Source organism: Labeo rohita, chromosome 13, assembly GCF_022985175.1.
Source record: "Labeo rohita strain BAU-BD-2019 chromosome 13, IGBB_LRoh.1.0, whole genome shotgun sequence".
NCBI lineage: Eukaryota > Metazoa > Chordata > Actinopteri > Cypriniformes > Cyprinidae > Labeo > Labeo rohita.
In genome coordinates, this window is record NC_066881.1 from 9,654,244 (window position 1) to 9,681,620 (window position 27,377).

Below are 27,377 nucleotides of genomic sequence, written 5' to 3' on the forward strand. Positions count from 1 at the left end.
GGAAAAAATGAGTCCCACCCACCTCATTAAATATTACGCTGCGCGTCTCTCACGCTCTAGGACAGAGGTACTGTGTACCTAGGAAGTGACGGCCCGCTGCTTAAACTGTAAGTAACAAATACTCTTTTAACTACATATGCGCTTTGTTTAACATGTTAAACTAGTAAAATAGTAATAAATATGTTGAATGCGCTGTTAGGTAGACGGTTATGCGCTTTCTGCCATGTAATTCCTGCAAGAACACGACTGGGTTATTTTAAGCTCATGTAAGCCTTCTTCCAGTTAGCATTTTGGAGATCCACCCATAACGCTTTGCATTAAACAACCATTTCATTTCTGTCGCTAAACTTCGCATATTTAAGGGTCTATGACAGTTCAAATATGGAGTATAATGCGTTTTATGTGGCGAAAACCCTTTTTGATGTGACTTCAGAGTTTGCTAAAATACATTTTCAGAAGAAAACACCCGAACAGTAAGTGTTTAGTGGGATAATATTGAAGTTTGGGTATATTGGTTGATGTTATGAATCCAATGTGACGTAGAAGACGTTCTTTTGTGTTAAGTAAATAGTTTTGCATTATATATTATGCAAATTCTGTATTGTGATATTATGTAAATCAAGTGGAAATCATTGTGGACTGTACAGTTCAGTATAGTTAACTTTAAATTTGCATAATATTGCTCTCTCTCTCTTTATTCAACACATACTTTAATTTTTCCACATTTATAACTGGTGGACCCTTCAAAGTAAAACTTTAATAGTCAAAAACAGTGGACTTTTTTGTGATTTACAGTGATTTCAAGTGTGAAGTCAAGGCCTGTTGAGAAACTAACTAGTGAATGGAGCTGTTTTGATATTTTAATGTTGGACATTCACATTCTTAAAAATTAGGCTAAACAAAGGTCGCTTTTTTCTGCCTTGAGCAATGCATGATAATATAGGCCCATCTGAGGCCTGTCTAAAATCAACATCTTATCTATCAATATTTATACGTTCGGAAAGGTTGACTGTTTAGATTGCATCATATGTTGAGGTGTGGTGTTTTTATCAACAGAGTTCATTGCTGAAAGTGTATATTCCCCCTTTCTTCTATACAAATTATAATGTGTTTTATGGCGGGAGAGATACTAAGACAAGCCACTCCCACACTATAAAGGTGATAAGACTGTATGCAGAGTTTATTTTACTTTCAAATACATTAGGATTAGTTTCCATGACCACATACAGAAACTATTTAGGTATTAAGCATAGACAAAGAGCTTGGTACTTCCTACCATAGAGCGCAACATTGGCCGCCAGCTGTTCTATCCATCGGTTGTTGATTGGAAGGTTTTGTAGGAAAAGGGGCGGGGTTTTAGCAGACAAACCATTGAAGAAGTCTGGCTGTCTTTTTATCTAGTCGTATAATATCATTTAGCAACCTCAGAGCTTATTGTAGGTCAGTCTTACATTAGTTTAACGTGTTATCACTAAAAATCAATTTCCGTAAGGAAAAAATGAATGGGGAGTTGTGTTTCCTGAACATGACTGTAGTTTTCTATTGCAGCTGTCTTGAATTTGTTTTATGTAATGTGTTTCCATGGTTTGCACCACATGGGAACTCTTTAGTGAGACACACTGACTGCTGTTAATGGTTGGTTTAAAAAAAAAATGAGGGCTTGATTTTGAGAGCATTGCCACTATTTTCCATTCAGGACATACAAAAATAGTTTATGTTTAGGTGCATTTAAATAGAAAGTTTTTTTGTGATGCAAATGTAAATTTAGTGTAAATGAAAGTGAAAGAAACTTTAGCTATACTGTTTGGTTTGTTGACCTGTGTTGAACTTTCGCAGTCTATGGGTAATGTTGCTTCATAGCAGAGCAAAATATCACTCTTGGCATCTCAAGTCAGGTGTTAAACACAGAAGCAAGGTGTCAGTTTTGTCTGTTGTCACCAATCTAAACTGAAAGGAAAATGGTGATGCTTTTCCACAGTAGAACATGCTTGCAAAAACTATTTGGAAAATGCACCCATGAACGACTTCATTAAAAAAAAACAAAAACAAAACAGTGATATTACTATACTGGCCATTCACACGATTTTTTATGCATTAATTACCTTATAAAGCAACAATTATATGTTTTCAGTGATGTTTTCTAGATGTACAGCAGTCTCTGATCGCTCTGTCGTCTCACTGACATTGTCATTCAAGCAGCACAAAAACAGGTGTAGCATGTCTACAGACATGATGTATTTTTGTAGGCCAACCCAGAATTGGATTTTGGATTATTGCATAAAATAAGCTTTGTGACCAACAAAAGTTTATGATTTTTCAACATTTTGTTCATCAAAAAAAATTAGCACAGCTTTTATGAAGCCTAAATACAATCTGCAGAAGGAAAGGCTAAATTTAGGTTATAAACGAACTACACCATGTTCACATGACTCAACATCACCATCACTAAGCTTTCAACAACCCTTTCAGTCTTTATTTTAAGTCTACAACCTGGAAAGAGTGAGTTGGAATAGCACATTGAGTATAAACACAAGGCTGTAAAAGTGGACTAGTGATAACCTCTGTAGCCCTATTTAGTCACTTGTTAGCCATTTTTCAAGACATCCATTCATTCTCCAAACTGTTTATACTCTGTTGGGTCGTGGGAAAGTGGGAGCCTAAAGGGAACCCTGGGTATTAAGACTTCACACAGTGAGCTACTGGCACTATCTGTTGCTATTTTTACCGTAACACACGAGATGAAAGATGTACATTCATGTAAAAATCAGAATATGCAACTTGGAAAATAAAATACTGATACGATGCCGCATTATGTGGTTTTTGGTTGTACTTTGCAGCCAGAGGGCAACAAGAAAAGCGATGTAAGTCTTCACTGCTTTCCTAGTGACAAGAAAAAGAGAAAAGAATGGGAAGATGACTGTGGACTAATAAAACTTCCTAAAGACCTGCTAAAGAGTCTTTGTTCACTCCACTTTAGCCCTGATGCCTTTGAGGCTTTTAGTAGACCACAGCTACTGAAAGAGCTTACAAATGATCCATCGCCACCTATTCGCTTAATAAGTGATGATATAATGCACCCAACAAATGCTGCTTCCGGGTCCAAGCCTCAACTTATTTCACTCGAGAATACTATCTCAACAGACGTTTATGAGCACTGTTTATTCATATTAAACATTTAAGCTAAACGTAAACGATAAATGTATATTTTCATTGTCTGGCTATCTGGGATTTCAGTATGGAGTTAAAGAGGAGGATTATAATTTTTTATTATATCACTTTGTGAGTGTATATTAGCACCGTTTGTTGGACGTTTGGACAACGTAAGGTGTGACGTGTGACGTCAGACTTAACAAGCGAATAAGCTCTTTCAGTAACTGTCATCATCAAATCAGTATTTTACTTTTCAAGTTGTGTTGTGGTAAAAATAGCAACAGATAGTGGCAGTAGCTCACTGCATAGTCGTTCTACATAATTGAAAATACTAAATGTTATATCAAATTAATGTCATATATAGGCTATAAAATCTGCAGTACATATATACATACAAGGAATAAATACTTGAAATATATGTAATTTAGTTAACTGATAGACACAGGGGAAAAAACAGTGCGACATGTAACATAGCCTGTATTTGCTGTGTTTCAGTTCAGATTTGTGACAGAAAGGAAACTCAAATGGCAGAAAGCGACATCCTATTTGTTTTTTGCTTAAGTTGATTTTGCTGGTATGAGGAAAGTTAAAGTAATCGCGCCGGCGCACACAAACACAAAACATATCAGTTCCAGGCTTGCAGCATTGCTAACTTCACAGCGCAGTTGGTACTTTATCAAAATAAAATACAGTGAACCAAACATCAGCACACACACTGTGTCACCGTTAGAACGCGACTGAAGTACAAAGTCTATAATTTGCATTATAAATAATAGTTTAGCATTTGGATGCATCGCAGATATGGAAATATTATGGAATATTTGGATTTGTGCTGAATGAGAGAGATAGGATACAAGAGTACAAAGTTTCATTTCGCAGACAGTTGAGTGCACAAACCTTTAAAGTAATGTTGTACTCCTTTGTCAGTGAGAGACGCATTCAGAATCAGCACATGATCACTGTCTAGTGGGCTTTGTTTTCAAGTGCACAATTCCTGGCATTCGCTGATCTTCTGCCGCCGGTTATCAGAGTTGCATTACTGTGGGCGCCCCCTTCTGCAAAGAGGGTGAATTGCCTGTATTCGTTGTAAGGCCTCATGCACCGAACCGAGATGTATTACACCCCTACTAAATATGTGTTACTCTATAGATTTTTTAAATAATGTTAATATTTCATGGGTTTTCTACTATGTATTTCAGTAAGAGACATCATTTATGTTATATTAAGTCATACTAGACTTAATACCCAGGGTTCCTTTCAAAAAATCAAAAATGGGGTATCACTAGCTGCAAATTATAGATTTGCGCAAAACTTTTGGGATATTTTACAGATGTCGATTAAAAAACTATTACGAATTGACTGCTTTTCCGTTAACTGATATTATGTGACTAAAACATTATTTAGTTTCATGGCGATGGGTGTATATTGCAGCCACCGTACTTGCCATTATTTTCATTTGAAGGAGAAGCACCGTAGAAAACTGGTTTTGGCTTGCTTATGAAATGTGGCTGTATAAACACATTGACTAGAGTGGTTGCCCCATGACGGAGCAGTAAAAAGACGTGTGCAGTGTAAATAAGGGATTATCCATGCATTAATGGCAAGGAAAGCCCCTTATACCTGAGAGAGGCCACGTGTAAAGCGTTTCTTGGAGGTTATAGAAGATTTGCACTTACGTCATGGTTTGGTCAGTTACCTGGATGCGTTAATGCACTACTGAATATGCTGTTCTGCTAATTTATGCTGTCTAAACCACAGAAAAAAATGTGTGGTAGCTGCCAAATCATATACTTAGCAAGCGGAAAGGGCGCAACATTTTGACAAACTAATAGGTTGTAAAGATACGTACCAGCAGTGATAATTAAGATATTAGCGTAATCTTTTACCTACCTGACAGGAAATAACAGGAACAAACACGAATGTTGTCAAGATTCTTGCCCTGGAAATCCTGGTTCAATTCGAACAGCCACAAATGCCTTTTATATCTCAGACAGTTTTTGCACTCTTCTCCTTGATTTGTTATAACTTTTAGCAGTCTATAGTACTCCAAATGTTTTTTCTGATCTGACCAATTAGTACAGCCCAAAACATGACAATAATTAACCATTTTCAGCAGCAATAATCAGCAAAATATGCAGTTTTTATTCAGTTCAGTGGCACTGTTAACTTTCAGTGCCACCAATATAGCCGACTGATGACGCGTCATGAAAACACTCCATAGTACATTAAAGAATGATCATTGACTTTTACGTATGCCAGGTGACTCGCGAAACAAATGTTTCCATTGCAGTTTTGTGAAATACTCCTTTCTTAAATTGCCTGAAAAACTGCCTCATGCGAGCATAAAATATATGGGAGTTTTTGCGAAATTGACGTTTTTTAATTAGACGTATTTTCAATTTGTAATGGAAACGAGTCTACTGATGTATTTCTTGTTGTAAAATAAAATGTGAAAGTATATCAGACTTTTAACCAAAAAACATTCACTTGATTTGACCATTCCATTGACTTCAGACGAACTGGAAGCATCGGATGCATTTATTTGTTAAAGAAATTACATTTTACAACTGAGCTAAACTGTAAAATCAATTTTTAAATTTCTAGTCTGCAATCTAGGCTTGTAAAGATTTACTTCAGACACAATTATCCTAAACACAACTCATATTTTTTTTCAATTTCAGGCAAGACAATGAGTTATCCAGGCTATCCTCCTCAGTCTGGCTATCCTCCTCAGGCCGGTGGATACCCACCCCAACCGGGGGCGTACCCTCCTGCTGCAGGAGGTTACCCCCCTCAGCCTGGGATGTACCCCCCGCAGGCGGGTGGATACCCTCCCCAACCCGGAGCATACCCGCCCCAGCCAGGTGCCTATCCTGGTCAGCCAGGGCCGTATCCATCTGTACCCTCAGGTGAGCCACTGTACGATCAGGAAACTGCACATAGCTGCTTCTTATCTGCGAAACGATTTCCATATGTGTATGTTGTACTGTCTTACATCATACTCTGTGCAGTTTGTAGTTGAATGTTTATGAAGGTTTTCTTTTAGACATAAACTCAGTTGACAAACCAACTTTGTTTCATGTCCCATTCATTGAACAGTGATGTTGACACAGTAATGTGGAATTTTTAGGTGGAGCCAGCGGGAAAAAAAAAAGTATAGTGAGTGAGTGACTGAATGTATAGAGAGGTAGAAGCGCTAGCTAGTTTCTAGCATTGTCTTGCACTGGAAGCTCTTTTGTTTTGGTAGGAGGAAACCCAGAACTTGTTGGTTAGTTGGTCACACATTTTCCATGATCTGGTTCATCAAAATATGCTTTGTTTGTTGTGTATACATGGTAGCACTTTTGACCTTGCTGTTTTGTTTACCAGTGTTATTTTATTTATCAAAGTGTTCAAAACTCTAAGGCTTTGTTCACGCTTCCCATTCTGATTTGGTTTTCTGATCTGATTGCTAGTGATGAAATCTGATCTGTTCTGACAGGGAAGCAAATATCCGGTGTATCTACATCAGTTGTTTATATAAGCGTCAATACAATGCCTAGACCCTTTTTCATACACTGTCAGTTTCTGTTCATATTAATCAGTTCATACTGCAGTGCTGAACTCCCAAGGCACATGAGAAAAAATAAACGCTAGAGGTATTGTACACAATGGTGTAGTGCATTGAAAAGAGCTGACTGGTTCATTCATTTACTATGTACTGCTTAGTAAATGTCACATTGTTTGCTAGAAGCATTGTTTGCTTCAAAAGGGTTAGCGGACATATATGTATTCATATTTACATAAACACACGTTGCATATCATATTAAAAGTGCAACAAATATCAAATCAGATGGTTAATTTTTTTTTTCTGTTCAGATCTTGGATTTCCCAAAAAAACATATCCCACTTATGGGTCGTTCTATAATTGGGGGTGCATTTAGCATTTGATAGTGTAAAGAAGAAAGTTTTCCTTTTTCCCAAAAAACCAAACATGACCTTACATGCTGCTTTGAAACAATCTATATTGTATAAGGTGCTAAATAAATAAAGGTGATCTTTAGGAAAATGTGCATTAAATTACATCTCTGTTTGCTACTGTCCACCATGTTACCTTTACTGGGTAACATACAGGTGCATCTCAATAAATTATAATGTCATGGAAAAGTTCATTTATTTCAGTAATTCAACTCAAATTGAGAAACTTGTCTGTTAAACAAAATCAGTGCACACAAACTGAAGTAGTTTAAGTATTTGGTTCTTTTAATTGTGATAATTTTGGTTCACATTTAACAAAAACCCACAAATTCACTATATGGTGACATGCCAATCAGCTAATCAACTCAAAACACCTGCAAAGGTTTCCTGAGCCTTCAAAATGGTCTCTCAGTTTGGTTCACTAGGCTACACAATCATAGGGAAGACTGCTGACCTCACAGTTGTCCAGAAGACAATCACTGACACCCTTCACATGGAGGGTAAGCCACAAACATTCATTGCCAAAGAAGCTGGCTGTTCACAGAGTGCTGTATCCAAGCATGTTAACAGAAAGTTGAATGGAAGGAAAAAGTGTGGAAGAAAAAGATGCGTAACCAACCGAGAGAACCGCAGCCTTGAGAGGATTGTCAAGCAAAATTCGATTTAAGAATTTGGGTGAACTTCACAAGGAGTGGACTGATGCTGGGGTCAAGGCATCAAGAGCCACCGCACACAAGGAATTCAAGGAATTTGGCTACAGTTGTCGTATTCCTCTTGTTAAGTGACTCCTGAACCACAGAAAACCTCAGAGGCGTCTCATTTGAAAACCAAGGTCCTAGAGTCTGGAGGAAGGGTGGAGAAGCTCATAGCCCAAGTTGCTTGAAGTCCAGTGTTAAGTTTCCACAGTCTGTGATGATTTGGGGTGCAATGTCATCTGCTGGTGTTGGTCCATTGTGTTTTTTAAAAACCAAAGTCACTGCACCCGTTTACCAAGAACTTTTAGAGCACTTCCTGCTTCATTCTGCTGACCAGCTTTTTAAAGATGCTGATTTCATTTTCCAGCAGGATTTGGCACCTGCCCACACTGCCAAAAGCACCAAAAGTTGGTTAAATGACCATGGTGTTGGTGTGCTTGACTGGCCAGCAAACTCACCAGACCTGAACCCCATAGAGAATCTATGGGATATTGTCAAGAGGAAAATGAAAATGAGAAACAAGAGACCAAAAAATGCAAATGAGCTGAAGGCCACTGTCAAAGAAACCTGGGCTTCCACACCACCTCAGCAGTGCCACAGACTGATCACCTCTATGCCACACCGAATTGAGGCAGTAATTAAAACAAAAGGAGCCCCTACCAAGTATTGAATACATATACAGTAAATGAACATACTTTCCAGAAGGCCAACAATTCACTAAAAATGTTTTTTTATTGGTCTTATGAAGTATTCTAATTTGTTGAGTGAATTGGTGGGTTTTTGTTAAATGTGAGCCAAAATCATCATCATTAAAAGAATCAAAGACTTAAACTACTTTAGTCAGTGTGCACTGAATTTATTTAATACACGAGTTTCACAATTTGACTTGAATTACTGACATAAATGAACCTTTTCATGACATTCTAATTTATTGAGATTCACCTGTAGTTTACAGGTAACTTAGTGGACATTTTTAGTGTTTTGGGCCTGTACTCAACATGGAAGCCTAGAACTACTGAGCATATGGTATGTTTAGAAATATATTTTCATAAACAAAACATACGTTTTCGTTAAATTTCATTAAAAGAAGTAAAATTTGCAGCAATAATACTTGTGTAACACTGTCGACAGTCAATTAATCCACTCTTGACACAGGTTTGTTAGTTTAACCAAAATTAGGGGAAAGAGAGCGAACATAACTTCTAGTGTTTTATCCGTTTGCTTGTAGAGGAAATATCATCATACTGTGCAAATTATGTGAGAATGGGACAAACCATTCCTTTTTTAAGGGAGGGGGGTTTCTAGTCGGTAACTTAGTTGACAGTGGTTTTCGGACACAAATAAAAGAAGTTATATCACAATAAACACTTATTATTTTTGAAGCGCATACCAAATGTCTTGATAACCTAATCTAACTGAAGGCAAAACTGTGAAATGAATTTATATTTGAGATCATTTTCATGTTTAAATGCAGAGTAGAATGAGCAACTTTGTAAAATCGGACAGCTGAATACCAGGGTTGTATGTGATATGAAAACAATTTTTAAAAAAAAGGATATGGCTTTGTCAACATATAGTAGAGTGAGTGGGAAAATGTATAATTGTGTACTGGAAAACTAAGCATCGGGGCTTTATATTGATGAAAATATATTAAAAATGTACTTCACAGACATGAGATGTACCCACAGTTATAGAATGACCCTTATACAAAATTATATGGATATGGCCTATGCTCGTTCAACAGTAGTTTTGTTCCCAGAAATAGATTATGTTGTTTTACAGGGCTCTAGAGTGTGACCAATTTGGTCGCACATGCGACCTAATTTCTCAGTGGTGCGACTAAAAAAAATCTGAGGTCGCACCGGTGCGACCAGCCGTTCGAGGGCAAAAAAGTCTCCGTGACTGTGGGTCAACAGACACACATTAGGCCCATATCGTGGTCTAAACCAATCAGAGATAGTGAAGGGAGTGTGGGAAGACCATGGCCGGCAATTAGCGATGCGCGGATGGCGGTTATATCCGTGGGCGCTACGGATAATCCGCGGGTCGGGTAATAAAAAATGCATTCTGATTATTTGTTCTGATTAAATCAATAATGACGCAATTATTCACTACATTTTCTAAAATATGAACCTGTTTTAAATACTTTTTTTCAGCAGGCAAACAATTTCATTTGTGTGTGTGCATGTGTCTGTTCGCCTGTTCGAAAAGTTGTGACAGAAAAGGTGACATTCCAGATAAAGTTTAAAAGGAGTTACGCCTGTGTTAATGCTATTGAGTAGGGTAATAAGCAGTGGTGTAGTGCAGAACCTGCATATAGCCATTTCTTTATCAGTCATTATCAGTAAAAAAAAAAAAACAATTTGTTGAGTCAACTTAAAATAATTTGTAACCTGGCTGCCTTCAAATTTTAAGTTTAGTCAACTCAAAAAAAGTTTATTCAATTTTAAATGTTAAATTATACTAAGTGACAACTTAGATATTTGAGTTGAATCAACTTAAAATTTTAAGGCAGCTGGGTTACTTACCCATATGTTAAGTTTAGCAAACACAAATATCTAAGTTGTTACTTAGTACAATTTAACATTTCAAGTTGACTAAACTTATTTTAGTTGACTGAACTTAAAATTTTAAGGCAGCAGGGTAACAAATTATTTTAAGCTGACTCAACAAATTGTGTTTTTTATTTTTTACAGTGTACCCACTTCTAAATCCCCTCTGATGCACATCATTCAGTAGTGTCCTGCATTAGCCACCATTTCTAATTCAATCGTATGTAAATAAATGCAAATATTCTCTCAAATCACCCAGTAAAGACGGTAAGGACCGTGGCGCCGGCTTCTATTGAAATACGTTTGATGATTGTGCCTGATGCGCACGCTCCGTCCGCGCCAGCACCAGATTTGCTGCCTGTTCATACACGTGAGCATGTCAAGGGAGGCACGCCGTGTATTAAAATAAGAATTATTATTGATTACTAATTTGAATCAGTACATTATAACGAAAACAATACATTAAAAATGTAAATAATTAAACTGGGTGAACCCCTGTAAAACTTGTGGAGAGTCACGTCCAGATGTCAGTTAACGTTATTCTTTTTAGCGTGGATTTGGCTTAAAAGCAAGAGTGATTATAAGCTTATGTAAGTGTGCAGGGATGTGCAGATCAGTTGAATCTGCTGTTAAAAATGAACCATCCATTCATCATATCATCATGCAAAAATAAGAATTAGAAAAATTGGAAATGGCCATTAATTGCAACGCGGTCGAAAATTTGGGTGCGCCTAACTTTTGTGCTGGTGCACCTAAGAAAAAAAGTTAGGTGCTCCAGTGCAACCAGTGCAAAAAGTTAGTCTAGAGCCCTGTTTTAATGTTAAAATAAGTGTGCAATTTTTGATGAATTTATATATTATATACATTTTTGAATTCCAGTTTAAAGTTTTATTTATTTATTTATAAGTAATAAATACTTTATTCAGCAAGGATGCACAAATCAGTACACACTTACAGTGTTACAAAAATTTCTATTTTGAATAAATGTTGTTCTTATGAATTTTCTATTAATCAGAGAATGTTTATATTTTTAAATTTATATTTAAAAAATAAAAATATTACAAGAATAAACTTGAAATATTACGAGAATAAAGTCAAAGTATTTCAAGAATAAAATCGAAATGTTTTGAGAATTTAAAATCTTAGAATTATAGTTATAATGTTTTGACAGTATAGCCTACAGTATATTTCGCATGCAAATGGTCTGGATTGAGAGCACTGGGAGAAGTTGCCAGGCCACTGGAACGTATTTGAATATATCATCTTACTAGGAAGAGGAAGAGTCAATTTTAAGGATACACGGAAACAGCTTACAAGACAGGAACAACAGGAACAACTTTTTATCTTAACATCAGCTCACACACCCAATCAATATTTCTTTGGGGGACGCTGTAGCTCTCTTATTTAACCCTTTTTAATATACCACAAATATATGTTGGATTATGAGCAGAAATCATATTATGTGTCATCCTCACGGGGACAATATGCTTGGAAATAATATTTCATGTCTTCGATTTCATTAGTTATTTGTAGTGCACCAGCTCCCCAATAGCAGTAAGCTTTGTGCTTTTGGTACTTTTAATATAAAACAAAGTCTCGGCTTTCAAAATCAGTTTTATAGCAAAATACAAACAATTTGTCCTACAATAATGTGTTTTTCAAGCTCTTTAATGTGGTGTGACAGATCGCTGTATTTATGTGAATCCATTCATTAAATTATACTGTTTTCTTAGTGACAATTTCACCTTCTAGTCCGCAAAAATGTCTGCGGCGTCCAATCTTTCATTCCTCATGTATTTAATTAAAAACGTTTTTTAACTATGCTTGTAATAAAAGTTTATTTTAACAAGCAAATTCGTATACTAAAAGAATCAAAGTTTAATAATATTTTACAATATTGCTGTTTTTATTGTATTTTTGATCAAATAAGTGAAGCCAAGGTAAAGCATAAGAGACTTTGTTTAAAACATCAGTATCACTTTACAATAAGGTGTCATTTGTTGACATTGGTTAATGTATTACCTAACATGACTGAGCAATGTGCGTTTTATTTATTTATGCTTTAACTAGTTCATATTTAGGACATTTACATGGCCTTTAAATTTAAATACTTTACTCACAATAATCATTAAATGCATTGTAACACCAGATGAAGTTTAAAATAAAAGTTCAGCATTTCACATGACAGGCCAACTTCCCATTCTAACCAAATATACAAGTTATTAGACTTAAAAATAGAGGAAACACCTAGCAGAAAGAGCTTAATAATTAATGTGCAATGTCAGTGCAATGTTACCTGCCACTTCTTATTACCATAACAAAACCCGCTGCTCTGGATGCAACAGAGTGTTTCGGTTTTGTCTTATCACATCAGAACAGGTTCAGAACTGAAAAGGATTTTTTTTTTTATTAACATAGTTACAAGAGGATATAGGGCCCTCAGGGTACAGCACAGAACAATGATCAAAAGTTGATGTCTAGATTATTATTAGCCTGACATCTGACACGCAGTGTGTCCCGATTCCCCCTATACACACTTGAGTTTTAAAGTCAAGACGTAATGATGCTCACAGCCCATTCTGTTTCTGTAATCTGACATGTGAGACAAGACAGTCAATAAGAGAGACACACAGCAGGAATTGTCTGGATTGTGAAAAATAGGCTAGAATGGTTAAGATATGATATATAGCAGAATGAAGATTATATAGCAGGTGATTGGAGAAGAGGCGTTGAAAAGGATCTGAGACATCAGCTGAAAAGAAAAGTAATTTCTATTTGAAATAACATGCAGCAGTGAATCATGCATTAGATTACATGCATAAGAGCATTACATGCATAAGAGCAAGCAGATGCAAGTAAATGAGGTTGGTTTTGGTTTCATTTTAATTGTGAAGTGCACTGATATTGTTCAGTCATAATAGAGTTTTTTGTTTACATGTTTGCTCGTTTTGCAGGAGGTTGGGGTGCCCCCCGGTGCTCCCGGCGCTCCCGGTGCTCCTATTGGCCTGGATAATTTGCCGAATCCTGGCTTCAACGCTTCAAATCTCCCAGCAATGGTAAGTTCTATAATAAAATGATGCGTTGCGTAATCAGAAATGACATTGGTCTCCATTCTCAACAGATGCAAGTAATTCGATTCCAGTCAGCATGAAATGCACAACCTTGGCTAAAAAAGCAAAATCCTTTTTTAATCAGCTTTTTACAAAACTGTGCTCTTGTGACTGTAACATTAATCTCTTAGAATTTATCTGTCATGAGAATGTGCTTTGACCAACAAATTTGACCCTATTTAATTTACTGATGCACAAGCTTCTTTAGGGTTTGCTCTGTAATCAGATTTACACATCAGAGGAAATGTGAACAAGTGTGGATCCATTGAACAATGTTTTACCCAAACATTCGATGATTTACCAAAAAAGCATACACATTAGGTATGATCAGCTAAATGTATCACATGGGTACTAAGACAAAACCTCAAAGCAAAAGTAAGAAAGCAGTGATGATTTAATTTAGAGCTGCAAAAACAAGAAATATTTTTAAGAATTAGTACCTTTATAAAGTGTTTAAAGAGGTATCACTCCTAGGTATCCTTGTGGAAAAGAAATACACAATGCAAAGAATATACTTAAGTGCAAACAGAATGTAATTTTTGTTTATAAAGTAAAATATACCTTAATTTGATGTCTATTGAAATTTGTATGTGTATTCGCATACACTACCAGTCAAAAGTCAAAAACAGTACAATTTTTAAAAATAAATTTTACTATTTAAAATAACTGTTAATGTAATTTATTCCTGTGATTTCTAAGCTGAATTTTTAGCATCATTACTCCAGTCATATGATCATTCAGAAACCATTCTAATATTCTGATTTGCTGCTCAAAAAAATATTTTTATTATTATTGTGTTTAATTTTTTCAGGTTCCTTTGATCAACAGAAAGTTCAGAAGAACAATATTTATCTGAATTAGACATCTTTTATGAGATTATAAATGTGTTTATCGTCACTTTTGATCAATTTAAGGCATCCTTGCTTCCAAAAATAAAATGAAAAAAATGTATGACTCTGAAAATTAAGCTTTGATCACAGGAATAAATTACATTATAACAGTTATTTTAAATAATAAAATATATTTCACAGTATTATTGATTTTGCTGTATTTTGGATCAAATAAATGCAGGCTTGTTGGGCAGAAGAGACTTCTTTAAAAAACATTAAAATTCTTAAAAACTTTTGACTGGTGGTGCATATTTGTGTTATACATTTGTAATGAAAAGTTGTACTTTAGTGCATTAAAATAAATAAATTAAAATGTAATATGGAACAACACACCACAGTTTAAATTATAATCAAGTACTTTATGCTTTAAGTGCAACTTTTAATTTAATATTATTACAAAGTGCTGTTTTTTTATATTCAAAGTATACTACTAGTGAGTGTGTGATATACATTTCTTTTTCACAAGGAAAACTTAATAATTGAATACAAATGTATATTAAAAAAGGGCATTGTTTTCTAATTTGAAATTTATGCTGCCCTGGGGTACATAGAAGTGCCTAAAAGTTTAAGAAACTCCAGTAGACTGGCAAAATCGTCAGTTCGCCACCTCACTTTCTGATGATTTTGGTGTTGGTGTCAGCCATTTAAAAAAAAAAAAAAAAACGCATTGGTTGACCACTACTTTTCATGGAAATATTTTTGTAGTGTGATGCTTTAGCTTGACTGAAAGGACTGGTTTCATTACTCCTCCGCAGTACTTCTGCATTTAGGGTCAGCAAGGGAAAAATTGCGCGTGTGGAAACTCTTCCGATGTGTCAGTGTTACAAAACAGTTTCTCTGTGACACCCGTGTGCAATATGATGCGAGTAGCTTAAGTCAACAGAAACGTTTTAGTGCAGAGCCACACTATCTAAACAAACCTCTCCATGAATGCACACTTGTTCACTGTCCTCCTTATCTCCCTGTCCTAGTCCTGTTCATCATTATTTTATGGCTGTATATGTTACATTTCCTGCAAAGTCTGCTCTACTGTCCTAACTGTCATGCTCGCTGTCATGCTTTTTCCTTTTTTCGTTCCCTCAAATTTTTCCATCGCAGGCCAATCAGTTTGCTGCCAATAGTGGATTTACCCCAAATCCTTCCATGTTCCCTCAAATCCCTGGTGGCTATCCTGGCCCCCAACCTGGGGGCCCACCAGCCCCGTCCCCTAACCAGCCCTATGGCATGTACCCTCAGCCAGGAGGAGGTATGCCCCAAGGACCGGCAATGGGATACCCTGGGGGGCCACCCCAGGGTCAGCAGATGCCAGGTTTCCCAAATGCACCAGCACCGAATCCATCCATGCCTGGCTATCCCAACGCACCCTCACCCAACCCGTCCGTGCCCGCGTACGGAGGTGGTTACGGAGGAGGAGCACCTGCCGTTCCAGCTATCAGTGTAATTAACTCTTAACTTTTTTTGTGCAATTTATTTGCAGTATACAGGGTTTCTGCTGGTCTAAAAGGAGAAGTTTAAATTACAATTTATATACTTTTTACTTCAATTGTACTCTGCGTATTCCGACAGTTAGGGCATGTTGAAAAACTCCCATCTCATTTTCTCCTCCAACTTCAAAATCTTTTAGAAATCTTTAAAAAAATAACCAATTGTTTCACTAGATAAGACCGTTATTCCTCAGCTGGGATCAGAGCCGTTTGAAGCTGCATTTAAACTGCATGTTGGAAGTTCAAACTCACGAGCACCATAGAAGTCCATTATATGGAGAGAAAATGTTTTTCTCAAATGTTTCCTTTGCAACCGAAGAATCTTGGATGATAAGGGGGCGAGTAAATTACCTGTAAATTTTTGTTCTGGAATGAACTAATCCATCAAAAACTCTTAAATTGGAGCAGAAAGTTGAATGTTGCAGTGCAAATAATGAACATCTTCCTCATTATTTTGTGTTGTTTTGCAATACAAGTGTCTAAACATCTTTAAATCAAGATACATTTACTTGAGACCCAAAATTAAGATTTCTGAGAAATTTCAACAAAATTAAGTGAGTTTATGCTTTAAACAAGAACAAATATGTCAGTGATGTATGAAAACTTGTTTACCTTTTTAGTTTAGCTATTTTTTGTGCACATTTGTTGTTATATTTAAAGAACATATTGATGTATTGTGTTTCTCTTTGATTTTCTTCAAGGATTAGTTCACTTCCAGAATAAAAATTTTGTGATAATTTATGCACCCCCATGTCATCCAAGATGTTCATGTATTTCTTTCTTCAGGTTTTTGAGGAAAACATTCCAGGATTTTTCTCTATATAGTGGACTTTAATGGAGTTTAATGGGTTGAAGGTTCAAATTGCAGTTTTGATGCAGCTTCAAAGGGCTCTACAGCCATTGAATAGTGGTCTTATCTAGTGAAACGACAAAAACAAAAAATTGACAAAAAAATATATATACTTTTTAACCACAAATGCTTGTCCTGCACTAGCTCCGCAATGCATGTCCACGACATAATCATGTTGGAAAGGTCACACGCAGTTAGTTCTATGTCTGTGTACTTCGGTTAAAAAAGGTACACTGTAAAAAAAAAAAAAAAAAACTATTTGTTGAGTCAACTTAAAATAATTTGTTTCCTGGCTGCCTTTAAATTTTTAAGTTCAGTCACCTAAAAAGGTTTAGTCAACTTGAAATGTTAAGTTGTTCTAAGTGACAACTTAAATATTTGAGTTGATTCAAACTAATTTTAAGGCAGCTGGGTAACAAGCCAAGCTTCCAATTTTTTAAGTTGTCACTTAGTACAACTTAACATTTCAAGTTGACAAAATTTATTTAGTGTTGAGTGAACGTAAAATTTTAAGACCGCAGGGTAACAAATTATTTTAAGTTGACTCAACAAATTGTTTTTTGTTTTTTTACAGTATAGGATAGGACAAAAAACTCTCATTTTCCCCTCCAATATCAAAATTGTCCAACAACTTTGTTTTACCTGTACTTGTTTGACTTTCTTTGCTCATTCGCTTTGTAAACACTGGGAGGTACTTCCGTCCATGTTCCGCATGCGTGGTTACATAATGCGTGAGGCCAAGCTAGTGTAAGATGAGCATTTGTGGCTAAAAAGTATGTACATTTTAATACATTTATAAAAACTGACCGTTCGTTTCATTAGATAAGACCCTTATTATTTGGCTGGGATTGTGTAGAGCCCTTTGAAGCTGTATTGAAACTGCAATTTGGACCTTCAACCCATTGATCCCAATTGAAGTCCACTATATGGAGAAAAATCCTGTAATGTTTTCCTCAAAAACCTTCATTTCTTTTCGACTAAAGACACAACATCTTGGATGACATGGGAGTAAATTAACAGGAAATTTAATTCTGGACTTTAAAACGCCTGAGCATGTATTTGTCTCCTAACTTCCATGTTGTTTTATTGTAGCGTGGATTTAGAGGGACAATCCAAGACTTTCCGGGAGCTGATCCTCTAAAAGATGCGGAAGTCCTCAGGAAGGCCATGAAGGGCTTTGGTGGGTTACACTTCATGTTCATTTTCCACTTACTCTGTTTTTTGAAAAGAAAAGCAGCTCATTTTACCTCGGGGTTAAAAGGTGTTCTTTTCTTTTTGTTCTTTGATGTTTATTTATTATTAGGTTTGATCCTTTTGTGATACAGGTGATGGATGTTTAAATACTGAGAGCTTTTTTTAGACTGAGCTTTCCAGAAAATGACTCCTGTGTTCATTGTATATGCAACTACATAGCAGTCTGCTAAACATGTTTCAACAGGCACTGATGAACAAGCCATCATTAATTTGCTCGGAAGTCGCTCCAACAAGCAGCGTGTACCGCTCCTAGTGTCATACAAGACGGCCTATGGAAAGGTAATGAGAGCGTTGGAGCTTTTCAGATATTTGCTGTTCAGCAGATAAGGCAGCTGCCCCTCAGACTGAGACCAGTTTTTATTTTAACAGCTAATAGCTTTTCTTAAAAGCTGTGAACCGTGATGTGCTACTTGCTATTATATAGTCAGAGGCAGGTGGTGACTTTTTCCTAGAGTGCATTTGGACAAATATTTTTATCGCCTCTGACAAGCATCATTGATCATTCTCATGTAACCCAATGTTTACAGGATTTGATTAAGGATCTGAAGTCTGAGCTTTCAGGGAACTTTGAGAAACTGGTGTTGGCCATGTTGAAGACTCCAGCTCAGTATGATGCATATGAGCTCAAAGAGGCCATCAAGGTTTGTGAAAGTACTTATTAACAGAATAAATACAAATGAAACATGAAAAAATATTTAATCAAACATTGTGGAACTGTTTTGGGTCCGGCATTGCAGTCTTTGCCAAGGCTGTAGTTGTCATTATGAGAATTATGACTCATAACTAGACAGTTTCCAGTGGAAACACTTAAATTATATATACACTGGCGTTTAAAAGTTTGAGATCAGTAAGATTTTAAATGTGTTTTTAAAGAAGCCTTTTCTGCTTTTCAAGACAGCATACATTTGATCAAAAATACAAACAAAACAAAACAAAAAAAACAGTAATGTGAAATATTGAAATATTTAAAATAGAATGAATAGAAGAAAACCATGGAAAATTATTTATTCAAACATTGTGCAACTTAGCACCCTCACATGGATAACTGATGCAATACAGCAATTTGGCTTAGTTATATTTATATACTTTTCAAAAGTTTTGGGTCAGCAGTTAATTAGTTAATGATTGTTTTTATTCAGCAAATATGCATTAAATTGATCAAAAGTGACAGCAGAGATGTTTATATTGTTACAGTTTTATTTTTTATCAAATAAATGTTGATATATTCAAGAAGTGTCTTATCACCAAGGCTGAAAATACAGTAAAAAGTAATATTGTGAAATAATATTACAATTTAAAATAACTTTCAGTAGTATCATATTTCAGTAGTATAATATTACGTATTTTTTAAATTAATTTATTTTTGGGATATATAAAATAGGGCTGTCAGTTTAACACATTAACTTAAATAGTTATGAAAAAATAACGTGACCTAAAATATTTTAACGCAGTTAACGCGCTGGCCTCGCCCCCAGACCTGTACGTCATCTTATATTTCATATAGTTGACTGCTGACAAATATGATGCAGGGCAACAACTCCATAAATGCAGTTATGCCCTAAAATTCAAGATATTGATGCAAAAATGCCCCTGTATGTGTTTTTTGCAATTTTGCAGAGAACATATTACATTTGAAGCCATAGCAGAATTGTTGCACATTTCCAAGCATCACAGCAGTGCTTAGTTTCTGAATGAATTTGCGTTTTGAACAAATCGTGTGAATCAATGATTCAAAAGCCCATTCATAAAAGGAGCCATTTACTTAATTCCTGAATGAATTAGCTGTTTGAATTAATCGAATTAATGAATGAATGACTCATAAAGACATTTATCGCCACCTTTTGGCAGATTTAGTTTCTTATTTAGATCATAATTTCATTAAAATAATAATAAAAAACAATAAAGCGAAAGTTACCCCCAAAAATGTCATTTCTGTCATCATTTACTCATCTTCATGTCATTTCAAACTTTTTTTTTTTTTAATGAAAGATAAAAGAAGGTATTTTGAAGACTGTTGGTAACAAAACTGTTTTGGTTACCAATGATTTTATTATATTAACAAAACATACTGACATGTTTGTGAAATTATCATAGCTGAAATGTTACATAGTTTACGTTAGGCTATTGCAGTAATGTGTAATAAATCTGATGTTGAATCAAACTAAATATGTCTTTCAAAAGCTACAATTTGTAATGTCTACTTGATCCTTTATGATTTAACACAAAAATAGCTTTAAATAATCTTTTGTGAGTATTTTCACAGTCAAATTTATTTTGTGAATAGTTAGATTAATTAATCGAAACATCATGTAATTAATTAGATTAAAAATTTTAAACAACTGACAGCCCTAATATATAATTATAATTATAATTATAATATAAAAATAGTACATGTTAATTAATATTTTTTATGTAGCACTGTTCTTTGATAATAAAACAAACAGTTCACCAGAAACACAAAAAAGGAAAAATAACTGAGGAGTGTTTACGTACCTACCACAGTTTACATTTTGAGTGAACCGTTCCTTTATAGTGCACAGAAAATAGATTTTGATTAGATGTTTTGATATGCCATTAATACAAATGTAATCTGCTGATTATTTCACAGGGAGCAGGGACAGATGAGGCCTGTCTGATTGAAATCTTGGCCTCTCGCTCTAATGCAGAGATTCGAGAAATCAATCAAGTCTTCAAAGCTGGTGCGTACTAGAGTCATATCACTTTATTCCTTCCCTCTGCAATTACAGATTTGATTACTTCCCGTTCAAGCATTTGTCATGCATATTTTAATTTAAAGCTTGACAGTAAAGCGCTGTGAATTGTGATGGATAACATTCAGTGTTTCTGCTTTAGAAAATAAGAAATCACTGGAGGAGTCCATCAGCGGAGACACGTCTGGACATTTCCGCAGACTTCTGGTCTCTCTCGCTCAGGTACACGGATGATGTGAATTTGATGACGTGATCTAGAAGGTCAAAATAATTGTGAATGGCAGAAATGTGAAACTCACGTCAGTATTTCTTCCTCTTATTTTCTCAAAGGGTAATCGTGATGAGAGGGAGAATGTGGACATATCATTAGCCAAACAGGATGCTCAGGTAACCATTAAAATGTTTCTAAAAATAGAGGTTTCTCCTTCTTTGAAGAGTCCCTCTTATGCTCTGTTTGTGTTCTGCTGCAGGCTCTCTATCAAGCAGGGGAAAATAAACTTGGTACAGACGAATCGAAATTCAATGCCATCCTGTGTGCTCGGAGCAAAGCTCACCTCAGAGCAGGTATGTCGTGGCTTTTTGGCTGGAATAATAGTATTCTTTTATCAAGTCAAAGTCCCTTTTAGGAAGGTCAGTTCACTCAGCGCCACCCTCAGGCTGCCTGTTTATTTTCTGTGTAATAGTAATGCTAGTGAAGCTCACATCTACTTGAAAAGGGAAATACCAAAAAAAAAAAAACTTGAAACCTGTTTGTCAAGAATACTGTACTGTGGCATATATTGAATCAGAAATATCATGTTGCTTTATATATTTTTTGGTTGTTTAGCTCATATCAGGTTGTGTATAGTAGTATAATGATGTTTGAATGTTTCCACATACGTAATACTTCATGTGTAAAAAAATGCTCAGGAACTTTTAAGTTGGCATGGAGTGGTCAAAAATTCAGTTTTGGGTCTGGCATTGCAGTCAACCCACGCTTGCCAAGGCTGTAGTTGTCATTATGAAAATTATGACTCCTAACTGAGATCGTTTCCAGTGGAAACATTTTAAATCACCTCTAAATCAACGTACTTACTGTGTCATTTCCTGTTTTTCTATAGAACACAGTTGTCTTTTGTCTAATATACACTGCTGTTCAAAAGTTTGGGATCAGTAGGATATTTAATGTTTTTTTAAGATGTTCTCATCAAGGTTCCATTGATTTGATCAAAAATACAGAAAAACAATATTGTGAAATAAAATTGCAATTTAAAAGAACTTTTTTTTTTTTTTTTTTTTTAAATATAATTTATTCCTTTAAAAGCTGAATTTAATAAAATGTTATGCTGATATATGTTACTGTGACAATTTTTTCAGGATTGTTTAGGGAATAAAAAGTTAAAAAGAACAGCATTTATTCAAAATAGATTTTTTTTGTAACGATATACACTATCATTCAAAATTTTCATTTTTTCTTTTTATTTTTATTTTTATTTTTTTATTCAGCAATGATGTGTTCTATTAATAAATAGTGATAATAAAGACTTACGTTGTAACATTGTTATTCTATTTTGAATAAATGCTGTTCTTTTTTTAATTTTTTACTCATTAGAGAATCCTGAAATAGATATCACAGGTTCCAAAAAAAATATTAAGCAGCACAACAGTTACAAAGATTTCAGAAGGATCATGGAACACTGACGACTGGAGTAATGATGCTGAAAATTCAGCTTTGCATCTCAGGAATAAATTATATTTTAAAGTATATTAAAATAAAGAGCAGTTATTTAAAATTGTAGTATTTCACAATATTACTGTTTTATCTGTATTTTTGATCAAATAAACACAGCCTTGGTGAGCATAAGAGACTTCTTTAAAAACAATAAAAATTGTACTGATCTCAAACTTATGAATGGCAGTGTATATATTATATAAATATTATAAAATAATGCTTTTTATAAAATATTTGTATATTTATAAAACAATATATAATATATATTAAATATAAGATAAATATAAAATCAATTTATTTAACAATCATTTATTTTATAACACACATATATATTCATTCTTATGTAATATGTGCTGTAGTGCTCATATATTTATCTCATTAATGTATCATTTTGGACTATTTATTTGATTGGACAGCTAAAAGTTAAGATACAATTTACTTAAACAAAACAAAACAAAATAACAGGAAATATTATTACAATTTAAAGTAACGGTTTTCTATTTTATGGAAGCCCGTTTCCGCCCCTGAATAAAACATAAAAAGGTAATTTCCATTTTTTATCTCACAATTCAGATTTTTTTTTTCGATATATTTTTCTCGCAGTTGCGTGATACAAACTCGCAAATCTGACTTTTTTTTTTCTCTGAATTGCTTGATACAAACTCACAATTGCAAGTTATAAAGTCAGAATTTGATATGAACTTAATTGTGACTTTTATTTCTCAGAAATGCAAGTTTATATCTTGCAATTGTGACATTTTTCTCAAAAATGCGAGTTTAAATCATAATTTTTGACATAACATGCAACTGCAAGTTTATATCTCACAATACTAAGAAAAGAAGTCAGAATTGTGAGAGAAAATGTTGCAATAACCTCATCTTTGGTGGTGGAAATAGACTTCCATAATATTTAAAAATTTTAGATGAAAAAATATAAATAATATTCTGCAAATATTATTGCACTTTAATATAACTGGGGTTTTTTTCTGGCATTTTTGCCTTGTTTTTAATAAGACATTAAATTAACAACAGGAAGTGATTTTGGGTTGTGTCGGGAAAGGTCCTCGAGGCGGAATTCAAACTCGGACACCCAGAGTGCAACGGCGCTGTATGTTGGCGTGCTGCCCGCAAGGCTATTGGGGCCGACATAAAATGCATTATTCATTTTAATATGCTGATTTGGTGATCAAGTAACATAAGCTTTAAAGTTCATTAGCGATTATATTAAGACATGAAGTGTTTTTGTGTTGACAGTGTTTAATGAGTACCAGCACATGTGTGGCAGAGACATTGAGAAGAGTATCGAGAGGGAGATGTCTGGAGATCTGGAGAGCGGCATGCTGGCTGTCGGTGAGCTGTCTGATCTGCCATCTATAATGGTTTCGTGAAATCTAATCATTAAACACTCATAATTGTATTTCTTAACTTGCTGTCCATCCTGCCGGGTAAAGCTGTTATAGGGTAAATATGCGGTAATATATTTTTCACACAAACGTGTGTCATAACACACAAACGTAGCTGACATATGTGCTTGCTGTGTCGCAGTGCATGACTTCCTGTTCATAATGAGGTGTGTTTAGTGTGGTATTTCGGTTTGCTGTTATGAACAGTCAGGTTTTCTCTTTTAAATTTGACTTTGACTTTCAGATGAATGCCTGGTCTTTCTTCATTCTGGTTTAAGTTTCAAGATTGGTCTTGCTTGCTTTGTTGAACACTTATTGTTAGCTGCAGGGTGATCTGCGTATGGGGAGTCTAAACATGTTTTTCTGTATGCAGTGAAATGCATCAAGAACACACCGGCCTACTTCGCTGAGAGACTCTACAAGGCCATGAAGGTGAGACTTATTCTTCTTAGTGCAAATGAGCTGTACTGACTACAGAGGAACAGAGGAGGCTAATTTATGATTAATTACTACAAACAAAGCCATGGTTAGAAGTCATTTTATTCTACAGCAGAGATTCTCAAACTGTACACAAAGTGCCCCCAGGTGGTATGCCAGAAGAATCTTTTGTTTATAGTAGTAAAAAATATATTTTTATATTATTGTATTTATATATTTATTTATTTTATGAAAATTTTTGTTTTTATAAAAATGTTAGATATATATATTTTACATTAGAATACATTTGTTTTGAAGTGGTACTTTTTAAAATGAATATATATATGTTATAAAATAAATGATTTTTAAATTATATAAAATGATTTTATTAAAATTAAAATTCTTTTATAAAATACATTATTTTATAGTAAATGTTTTTATATAATAAATTATATATTTATTTATCTTATTTTTAATATATATTATGTATTTTAAATAATTATACAAACATTTTATAAAAACATTATTTTACAATAGTTAAATTAGAAGTAGACAACATATATTTATAAAATACATTATTTTCATATATATATATATATATATATATATATATATATATATATATATATATATATATATATATTTTATAAAATTTTATAAAATATTTGTATCATTATTAAAAATAGAGAATATATATTTATAAAATGCATTTTTTCATAATACGTATTTAATCTATATAATACATAATTTATTATATAAATATTGCAAAATATTGCTTTTCATACAATATTTGTATATTCATTTAAAAATAGATTTTATATATAGATAATGCATGTCATTTATTATATAAATATCGCAAAATATTGCATTTCATAAAATATGTATATTCATTATATTTTATAAAATACATTATTTTATAATACTTATAATACGTAAATAATTTAATTATATAAATATTGCAAAATAAAGCATTTTTTAAAAAATATATTTGCATACTAATTAAAAAAATATTCTATTTATAAAATATATTATTTTATAATAAATGTTTTCTATAATAGGATATATATAATACATAATTTATAGAAATATTGGAAAATAATGCATTTTATAAAATATTTGTATATTTATTTAAAAATATATAATATGTATTTATAAAATGCATTTTATAAAATATTTGTATATTCATTACAAATTGATCATATATATTTATAAAATATATTATTTTATAATGAATGTTTTTATATAATATGTATAATACATAAATAATTGATATATTGGAAAATAATTGCAATTTATAAAATAAAAATGTATCATATGTATTTATAAAATACATTATTTTATAATAAATGTTTTTATATAATAAATTTAATATGGATTTTTATATAAATTTTAGATTTTATTTTTAGTTGTAATATATATCATATTTGTTTAAAATAAATATACAAATATTTTATAAAATGCATTATTTTATAGTTGTTTCATATAATACATAAATAACGTATTATATAAATATTGCAAAATTAAAAAAAAATATTTGTTAAAAATAGCTAACATATATGTATAAAAGACATTTATTTTAAAATAAATAGTTTTATACAATTATATATTTATTTTTTAATATAATACTATTTTAAATATTTACATTTATTCACATATATATATATGTGTGTGTGTGTGTGTGTGTGTGTGTACTTGTTTTTGCTACATTGTGGGGACCAAATGTCCCCACAAGGATAGTAAAACCTGAAATTTTTGACATTGTGGGGACTGGCTTGAGGTCCCCATGGGTACAAAAGCTTATAAATCATACAGAATGAGTTTTTTTGAGAAAGTAAAAATGCAGAAAGTTTTCTGTAAGGGTTAGGTTTAGGGGTAGGGTTAGGGTAAGGGGATAGAAAATACAGTGTGGACAGTATAAAAACCATTGCACCTATGGAGAGTCCCCACAAGGATAATAAACCAGACGTGTGTGTGTGTGTGTAATTTTAGATTTTATTTTTAATATGCAGTAGTTTTGTGTGTCAAGGACTTGCATTGCCCATTTTTAATTTGGAAGTGCAAGATGCTGAAGTGTTGAACAGGCATGGAAATTTTAATAATGAACGTCAATTTTGGTACTGTTTTTGTACACTAAAAGAGCCACTTTGTAGAGCTGCTGCTCTAGAGTAGATCACATGCCTTGTTTCAAATCAAAATATGCTTAAAAACATAACAAAAAAGTTAAAGACTAAAGCTGTTTTAAATACACAGGGAGCAGGAACCAAGGATCGCACTTTGGTTCGCATCATGGTGACCCGCTCTGAAGTGGACATGCTGGACATTCGTCAGGAATACATGAAGAATTATGGGAAATCTCTATACACAGCCATATCTGTGAGTACCTGTGTAATAACAACCCCTCGAACTATCCTGTACGTTTTTGAGAAATGAAAATGACAGCACTGTAATAATAATTGTAATCAAACTAATTTGCACTTCTAGGGAGACACTTCAGGGGATTATAAGAAACTACTGCTGAAGCTCTGCGGTGGAAGCGATTAGAGGATACAGATGCTTTCACACACACTCAGAGGACATGAAGCCACACACATCTTACGCCTTGCTTTCATTTGCACTCTATACTTGTATGGTATACAGTACTTTCTGCAAAAGCACCTGTGTGCATATACGCTGCACATTACATTTCATGCTCTCCTGACTAAAATTTTATTTTGGGAGTAGCAAACTATATCTTTCTGTGCCTTCTACGCTCAAAAAAGTGACTTAGCGAATTATTGTTTATCGGAAAGAGTGCATATATATATTTAATGTATGCGTTTCCTTCAAGTATGCTTTGTTTGCAAGATGCAAGAAAATTAAGTATTGTGCACAACTCTGAATGCCAAAAATGCTTTTACACATTAATGTATGTTAAGTAATATACATATACTGGGGAAAATGTGCCATAAATATTAGTTTCAACATTTTATAGTAAAGAAATGTATATTTCCTGCATCTTACGCATTATACGCTGTTTATTTTTAACTATACACACTTCTTTTGTTGTAACCTCTGCATTGAGGAAAAAAAAGTGGTAATGATGGTGCTGTCTTTGTGTTTCTTATTTGTTTACTCTGTACAGAGACAAACGCTCATATGAAATGCTAAGTAAATCCTGCCTGAAAGAGATAATAACTCAACTGTTCAACTCGAA

At 33.9% G+C, this 27,377-nt stretch overlaps 1 protein-coding gene across 1 annotated transcript; it reads left to right on the forward strand.

Moving 5' to 3' along the window:
* Positions 1 to 27,377, forward strand: anxa11a (annexin A11a). The gene is given in 16 exon segments (XM_051126706.1): positions 1 to 107; positions 5,832 to 6,059; positions 13,309 to 13,316; positions 13,318 to 13,410; positions 15,453 to 15,791; positions 17,781 to 17,868; positions 18,127 to 18,221; positions 18,470 to 18,583; positions 20,551 to 20,641; positions 20,796 to 20,875; positions 20,984 to 21,040; positions 21,124 to 21,217; positions 23,619 to 23,714; positions 24,141 to 24,199; positions 26,435 to 26,557; positions 26,666 to 27,377. Coding segments are annotated over 15 exon segments (1,617 nt in total). The 5' UTR covers positions 1 to 107; positions 5,832 to 5,839; the 3' UTR covers positions 26,726 to 27,377.